The following is an 8640-nucleotide window of genomic DNA, read 5'->3' as shown; positions in this document are numbered from 1 at the left end:
AAATATTTGGCAATATGTGCTTAAGTATCCTATCTTCCCCCATTGTACTATTATTGAACAATGACGCAGCAAGAAGGGTTTTAGAAATCACCCCCCCCTTCTTTTAAAAAAAACTTTAAGTAAAAATAACTGCCCCCATATCCCCCACTTCTTTCACTCCCCTTATCTGTGCAACTAAGCATGACTATATATTTTAGAAAACCGTAGCTAATATTATTACTATTGTTATACATAAACGAACAATCAAGCCCGCTTTAACTTTCGCTTCGTTAATGCCTTAAACAGCACGCTTGCTCTTACCAAAGATATAATGGGTTTATGGCTCGTCGCTGCTTCTTCTATGCCCACGGACGCACACGATACATTCAAGTGCAACAAACCAGTGGTCGCTAATGAGTTGTTTAAATAGTCAGCCATACAATATATAAAGTTTAAATATATAAAAAAAATACCCACAAAGTTATATACATGGTAAGACAAGGTGTATGAAACAGAACACCCGTGTTATACCGACTGTACTTTTCCGGCCACGCAAGGACACAAAGCATGCAAGTTACATCCATACATTCAACTCTAAAAAGGAAATGTGAGTTTAATAATAAAAAAGTAACCAATTTCCTTTCTATAGATATAACTGGAAATGAAGCTACCAATAGTGATCAGTGGGAGAGCGATGATGGTTGTGACTGCGACTGTTGTGATTGTGACTGCGATTGTAATTGTAAAGCAAAGCACGTGTTCTGTTGCTGTTGGGTAACGTGGGTAGTTCTTCGTTGTGTGCTCTGTGCCCTTGCTCAAAACGCCTAATAGTAGTGTGTTTTAAAAACGTGTATATGTATTTAATAATCAATGTTCTGTATTTTTACTTTGTATAATTTGTTTTCCTTTGGGCAATGTTAAACCAGCTTTGTTTGATTTGTTTTATCTTTAGGTAACGTAATTTACCTATATATACAACAATAGCAATTTGTGTATGAAAATTAATATACTATCATGGGGTAAGCTGGCTACAGCAACTTTATCCCATATTTCCTGATTGTATTTTTAACAATTAACAACGCTCTTCAAATGTTCTCTCTTAAAAAGGCTCAGTTATATAATTCTTTAAACATTCTTTGTTTACTACTAAATGAAACAAAAAAAACAATAAAAACATGTCCCATCTTACCTCACCCAACAGTACAGTACTACATAAACAGCCGAACGACAAGTGTAAAAAAGTTCTAAGAACTGCAGAATTCCTAAAAAATAACGAGCGAAATAAAAACCCACGCAACGACTGTTTAATGAACCATGTTATTGCTTGCAAGATATGCAAATAATTTTTCAAACCTTATCTGTTCAAAAAGTTGTGCAAAGGTTGCAAGACAAAGGTTACCAAGCAGTGTATGCTGAGTGTGGTGTTTATCAGTCAATTTGGTTACAAAATTTGATTTGGTTTAACCATTAAGATATGAAGTTTCAAAGAATTCTATTTCATGGGTTAAGAAAAAACTATAGAATTTATTACAAGATTGTCAGTATACCGATTAAAGGGGTAAATCACATTCCCATGGTTTGAAACAGATCATTAAAGTGTATTTACAAGATATTATAAAATATGTTACAGAAACTACAAGTCAAAGTAATCTAATCTAAATATTTATTTTGCTCCTGATGATGTACTCTCAACTTAAACGTGCGCCGTGTTTAAAGTTGTACCGCATATGTATTGCAAGGTTAATTAGCAAACCGACGAATGCTCTGACAAAGGTATTTCATTGTATTGCAGAAAAAAGAACGACGTGGTAACATTTTAAATAAAATATATTTTATTATTCGTGGAGCAGTTTGAAGTTTGTATATTCGCGGTATATACAGTCATATAAGTTGCCATGTATTATTTTGAACTCTAGTAATAAGCAATAAAACGTTTGAATTCACAGTGTGCAGTGTAGTAAATAGTGACGGTTGGGTAAAATGGTCTATGTTCTCTATTATCGTCCCATTCAGTAGTAAACGAAAAACATTTAAAGAAGTGTTTAACCGTATCCTCGCAACTAAAAGGGCGTTGTACATTGTTAAAAACACGCTTAGAGAATATTGCGTATTATAAGCTAACTTACGGTATCCATCTTACACCACAGTTCTATACATGAATAATAAACATCGATAAAAATGGATCATTCGCAACAAACAAGAGACGCCCTGTGGGCTGCAGCAGAGACAGCTATAGCAATGGAAGAAACATCAAAATCCATTTCTGGAGTGAATTTATCATTTGACAAAGATACAGGTAATACATGTCTATACTTTTATCGCGAGTTTAGAAAACTATGTATCGTAGGATGGGGGAAGAACGGACACATTTTCATTTTATTTTCTCGTCCCATTTAATAGAAAACAAAGAAAAATCAAAGAATTATAAAACTGTACCCTCACGACTTTTGTAAACCGATTATGTGCTAAAGATGTCCCATCTTCCTCCACTCTACTATATATAGATACAGGTTTCTATAAGCTCTGTGTAACTGGGGTAATGGCTCAAATCCATGCTCCATAGCATGATATACCACGCTGCAGGAACCTGCCTATAATAAACGTATTTCCGCGACTTCAATAGAGTTTTATTAACTAATAATTAGGAAATATAAATAGCATGCGCTAACCGTATCCATCTTACCCCACATTAGTATATACGTCTCGTTATAAGATACAGAAATTCAAATTATTTTTTCGATTTAAAAAAACATAAATTAAGATTGGGCGTAATTATATTTTCTTAATAACATTCTTTGTGCTATAGATTCCGGTTCCGAACCTGATTCCCAACCTGGAATCTGTCCGACCTGCAATCAAAAGATTGTAACAGACCAACCAACAAGCGATGACGGTATGAACACTCACTATTTGTAAGGCACAACTGCTCGTGTATAATATTTTATTATCTGTTAAACAGAACAAATAGTAAGTTTGGAGAAGACGGGACATCTTTAGCACACAGAAAATAAAATGAAAAGGTGTCCCATCTCCCCCCACCCTATTTATAGAGTTCTATTACAGAAGCAGTACAATAATGTATTACATGTTGAGCACAGCACAGCCCGCTTTTATTTGACGCTTTCGCTGAAATAGGATTACCAGTAGCGTGTTTTTAGCTATTGGCGTTTTGCTGCTAATTCCTATCTTTTCTTTAAATCAATCTGATCTTTTTCAAATAAATAAAAATAATGTAATTTTTCCTTTGTTAGGCATAGACATTGCTGAAGTTGCTGAAACTGCTGGTAATGTTTTGAGCTGCTGCGCTAAACTGATTGATTGTCTTAATAGTGTCAGCGAATTGGCTGCTTGAGGCGGTACAGCAATGAAGAAGACAGTATATCAAAATATTCTTAATTACTTATTGTTATAAAAGCTATAAACTGTCACTCATATTTTGAATGATAATATGATGTTATTCTTGCATATACGCTATATGAATAAAACATATGAACCGAATCGAGAGTTTTATAATAAGGATAGATAGAAATAGGTTAGTTCTCTAGGTCACCACCTCACGTAAGTAAATGTATAGCATACTATCCACAAGACACTGGTAAAGTTAAATAACTGACTATAACTTACTTCATCCTCGTGTGGAAAGGCAACGACAGTCCTTATAACACGGGTTTTCTAACTACAAAAGCCACACAGTTGGCACTCTACAAGGATTATTTAAATAGAAAATAAAAGCGGTTAGATAAAACTAAAAACGCCTAACAAACACAGTAAGAACCTTACGACTACACAACTAATACTGAAATGAACCGAAAGGAAGAACGCAAGGCCAGACGAAACACAAGAAAACGTAGGAATGTAAATTGTAATTAACGTGGAATGTAAGACGTGCGCCGGTATCTGCAAAGAGAGGAATTTAGAATAACGCTGTATAGCCAAGTTTACATGTAACGTTTTAGGGTGTTTAACGTTTTATTATATGATTATAAAATAAACTCCTTTGTAAATATACGCTTGTGAAGCAAAAATTATCTATAAAATTGTAGTAGGATGGGGAAAGATGGGACACATATTCATTCTATTTTTACGTTCCATTTGGTAGTAAACAAAGAATATTCAAACAGTCATGAAACCGTATATTAACGACAACCATATAGACCGTTGTTAATTGTTTAAAACACGATCAGGATACTAAGACATTATGTGCTAAAGGTGTCCCATCTTACCCCACCCTTGACCGCACCCTACTCTATATCAAACACATGACAAGAGAGCATAATATAGAAGACACTATGCAACCCTGTTGGTATTTATACGTTGGTAATAATAAGGGTGCGAGGTGGAACTAATAGTAACAACATCAGTGTATTATAAAATCAAACGCAAATATCGTGATAATTGCAGTTAAACAATTTCAAAAGTTTTTATTTATTTCTTTAAATATTTAGTGTATATTTAGCTGTGTTTTAAATCTAAACTACATTTATTAAAGTTTCAAAACATTTTACACATTTTTTCAATTAACTTAGTACACCAGAGAAGCTAAAGTATATTTAAACTCTTATCTGGTTAATAGTGTTTGTCAAATAAAGTCACTCACCCCACATAGCAACACACATAACCACCAAAAGCACAAATAAAAGTTACAAGTGCCCGGTTTACCTTGAAATAAGTGATATTTTTTCGAGCAGCTTTACAAGCAGAGCAGCATTGGTATTGAACACAAAATAGAACATCTGGAAAAATTGAAACTAACAAACATTTTTTAACATAAAATTGAATAACTGAGTAACGTCAAATCCTTAGTTGTATGTTTAACATGATCTGGGTTTAACTTTTAGCATATAGTATAAAACATAGGATAATATAGTAGTAAGAAAAATGGGACACTTATTCATTCATTTGGTAGTAAACAAAAAACATTCAACTGTATTCTCACGACTTCCATAGACCACTGTTAACTGTTTAAAACACAGGGTTAATTGTTTAAGATCAGGATGTTTGGATATTATGTGCGAAATATGTCCCGTCTTTCCCAACACTACTATATGTGTATCTGATTTACTTTTACACTTTATAGAGACTTTAGTTGTAAAACAAGGACAATAATATTTTCTAAGGTGTATACTTTGTAGATAGACTCGTATGGTTTATCCCTGTCTATAACGGTTTCTCTCCACGTTTAAATGTTCCTGGTTCGCCATTAGGACATGCACTAATTCCAGTAGGCGTATATACACATGTAGTAATACCAATAAGTTAAAAGGTTGAAAAAACATTCACGTTGGAAATTCCCTATAGATGACCTCGCCAGGTAAAACAAACAAAAAAGTATGTAACAGAAATTCTCACGTACAATCAATCTAATCTAAGTATTTATTTTGCCGTTGGTTGAGCAAATGTCGCAAAGCAAAGACGATGTACGCTGATGTATTTACCGGCGTTGTCTTGGATACGTATCAAGAGTTGGTTAGCAAAACTGAATCACAAGTTAAAGATGCGTCATTTTATCGACTAGCAAGCGGACGAGGTGGTTGTGCTACAGTCATAAAATGAATACATGAATGTAACTTATTTATCTTAGCATGGCGGGTAGGCTATAGTCGTTTTATCACGGTTGTTCTGTTTCATTCTGTTCGTGTCTACGATTCCGCAGATGTAGTTTGTAAGTGATATTTTGTTTTGGCTGACAATGTAGAAAAACCATTGAGGAGTGTATAAAGTATATTGCAACACGTTAATAGAGCAGCGTTATTTTCTTATTTAACCAAACTACGTATCAGACAAATAGTTGATTTTGCTTCTCGGTCGATACATTGTACAAAACAAGTCAAACTCTGCATAGGATATAAAGACCTTCAATTACATTCGTAAGAAATGGAAGATTTACAAGAAGTAAGCGACGTCCTTGGATCGGCAGCCGACGCAACTAAAGCAGTGGGAGGTCTCTCAAAATCTCTTCCCGGTATGGTCAAATCCAACGACAACGATACAGGTATGTCTCTGTACTGCCGTAATTACGACAAACTACACCAAAATAATTTTAAATTGATTTTTTTTAACACTTGATATTTATAACAGGTTCCGCAGCACCAGAAACGTGCCCGACTTGTAAACAAAAGATCATCACAAGCCAACCAGCAACCGGAGGTATAAAGATTGTTCTATTCACATTATATTCCTGCAGATATAGCGATTTTCCCGTTTTTAAATAGACGGGATTTAATACAAAAAGACTGCAAATTTTAACATCGTCTATAGGTTATATAGGTTTTAACTTGTTGTATTCTAGCCTGGCAGGGCAAAAGCAGTCGTTATAACATGGCGTTCTGTTACCCGCATCTCGTACTCGCTTACGAGTTACTATTACGTAACTTTGTAGGTGATTATTTTTTGTATGTGGTTGAAAATTTAGACAACCTTATAGTGACCACTGGGTTGCAGCAAATTTCAAGTGTCTTGCCAAAGGACACATATACCCTCACAATGGCAGCAGCGTCTTTTTGCGATTAAGCTGCAAATAGGCTACCGTGTGCAACATACAGAACATAGCTGTAACATAGAAATGAAAATCGTATCATGTATATGGGTTGTTATGTTTGTGATGAAACTGATCACGAGAGGTTTTGTTCACCGGTGTATAATATATAACTTATCTCAGGCGTGGACGTTGCCCAAGCTGCCGAAACGGCTGGAAGTGTAATGGACTGTTGCTCCAAAATGTTTGACTGTCTTGGCAAAGCGGGAGACTTGGCAGATACTGTACAAGAGTAAGATGCAAAGGATCAAAATAGATTGTGGAACGGCTATATATAAAATGAATGCTTCGTATGTTCACGAGTTCCCCTCTGTGTTTTTTATGTTTGTAGAAATATAAAGGTATATTTTAATTTTATATCAAACCACTGTATTTTCTGTCTTGAGTATTTAACTTCAGAGATGTATGCATGTATAGTTATGGTACTGTGGGGTAAGAATTAGGCTTAAAAACCCTTATTTCCTAACCGTGTATTAAACAATAACGCTCTTTTAGAATGGCAGGGCTTCGGTTATATAATTATGTAAACATTTTGTGTTTATTACCACTTATAACAATAAGTTAAGAGTTGAAAACATGTCCTAACTTACCCCACCCTACTAAATGTTAAATTGTTTTTACTTATAGTATAATGGGTGACAAATATATTTCGTAAAGTTAAAAATAAATCTATATTCTGACAATCAAGTAAAATTTATTCTGTTTATATTATGTGAACATTAGCGTAAATGGCTCAGTTTATATATTGCACCAACGGTTTAGAAATTTAAAATTGATTTTAAAAGAGGGTTTATTAGGATAGGGAAAGATGGGACACCTTTCCATTCTGTTTTCTCGTCCCATTTTGGTAGCAAACAAAGAATATTCAAATAAATAAAAAAAACTGTATCCTTGTGACTCTAATATAGACCGTTGTTCATTGTTTCAAAAACATTAGGGAAATTTGGATATTATGTGCTAAAGGTGTCCCATATGTCCCCTCAAAGTACTATAGGTATACGCTGAGACATTGATTTGTTTTCGAAATAGCAACACGTCCACGATATATACACAGTGAATCAGAAGCTATAAAGTTTTAAAGGTGTTTGTGCAAAGTGGGGTAAAGGCTTTTACGACGGCAATGATTATTCTCCCTTATATTAAAGAGTTTAAGAAAATTTCTTTGCACGTTACTTGCTAACCGAACCTAGGTACATTAAATGAAGCTTTTTAAATAAGAGACTGCCGATGTCTTTTTAGGTGGAATATATGTATGTATGAATACAATTCGTTAAACCTGGTTTTGTCAGTTACGTATATTCCGTATAGCGCTTGATCTCGATTGTTAATTCGTTACAGGAATCGTCCAAATTTATAAGCACTAGAGCAGGACCAGATTCGCGGAATTCACCACAAATAAAAATAAAACGCCTATTAATTTACAGATACAAGTACAGGGTGTTTCTATTGGGTCCGAAAACCATCCTTCCAGTTTATTGTTGCTATCCGTCATATTTATCAATAAAACGTAGTTGAAATATTATTGTAAGAACTATGCACGTCGCGATGTTGTGGCTTTTTTTATTCCCTTTGACGCCATTATCTTATAAAGTGATTTCTCCAGCAACACATCATAAGGGAAAAACAAATTACAAAGTTTGCAAGAACTCAACACACCTATTCACGAATATAAATTGTCAGAAACACAAAACCAAAGTGCTGGATACGCAATATATCTATTTATATATAAAACATTTAAAAAAAGGAACATATAAATGTAAACAGTGGTTTAAAAGTGCATTACGTGAAGATGCATAAAAAAATTAAATATGATATTTCGAATATTAGTTAAAAATCAATTTGAAGGTTAAATTTGAAGAAACTTAGTTTGATGGTCACAAATTTTGCTAGAACTGTTTGTACTGAAATTTGTTTTGAGTTAAAAGTTTGTTTTAGGGGAGTCTTCTCACTGTTGCACCTGTGATACCATATCGTTTGCCTTTCCGAAGCAGTCAAATGCTTTGGAGCAACAATCCATTACACTTCCGGCTGTTTCTGCGGCTTTGGCTACATCAACGCCTGGAACATGAAATATTATTATTTATCTCTTCGAAAACGGAGCGAAAGTCGTTATTAATTGGGAAATC

The 8640-nt window shown here is 34.4% G+C and overlaps 1 protein-coding gene across 1 annotated transcript; it reads left to right on the top strand.

The window, feature by feature from the left end:
• Positions 1-1109: 1109 nt before the first annotated feature.
• LOC100186026 lies at positions 1110-3538 on the top strand. The gene is made up of 4 exons (XM_002119708.3): positions 1110-1752; positions 2127-2275; positions 2786-2872; positions 3231-3538. The coding sequence occupies exons 2-4, from the start codon at positions 2158-2160 to the stop codon at positions 3329-3331; spliced, it is 306 nt and encodes a 101-aa protein (XP_002119744.1). The 5' UTR covers positions 1110-1752; positions 2127-2157; the 3' UTR covers positions 3332-3538.
• Positions 3539-8640: the final 5102 nt, after the last annotated feature.

This window comes from Ciona intestinalis, unplaced genomic scaffold (genome assembly GCF_000224145.3).
Source record: "Ciona intestinalis unplaced genomic scaffold, KH HT000127.2, whole genome shotgun sequence".
NCBI classification, from domain to species: Eukaryota; Metazoa; Chordata; class Ascidiacea; order Phlebobranchia; family Cionidae; genus Ciona; species Ciona intestinalis.
Note: the sequence above shows the minus strand (reverse complement) of the source record. Positions and strands in the feature narration are given on the sequence as shown.

What these genes read in the sequence shown, in the direction of transcription:
- LOC100186026 (XM_002119708.3), top strand. Translation starts at nt 2,158, where the DNA reads ATGGATCATTCGCAACAAACAAGAGACGCCCTGTGGGCTGCAGCAGAG. An exon ending in ATCATTTGACAAAGATACAG is followed by an intron (nt 2,276 to 2,785) that starts GTAATACATGTC and finishes TTTGTGCTATAG; the next exon opens with ATTCCGGTTCCGAACCTGAT. An exon ending in CCAACCAACAAGCGATGACG is followed by an intron (nt 2,873 to 3,230) that starts GTATGAACACTC and finishes TTCCTTTGTTAG; the next exon opens with GCATAGACATTGCTGAAGTT.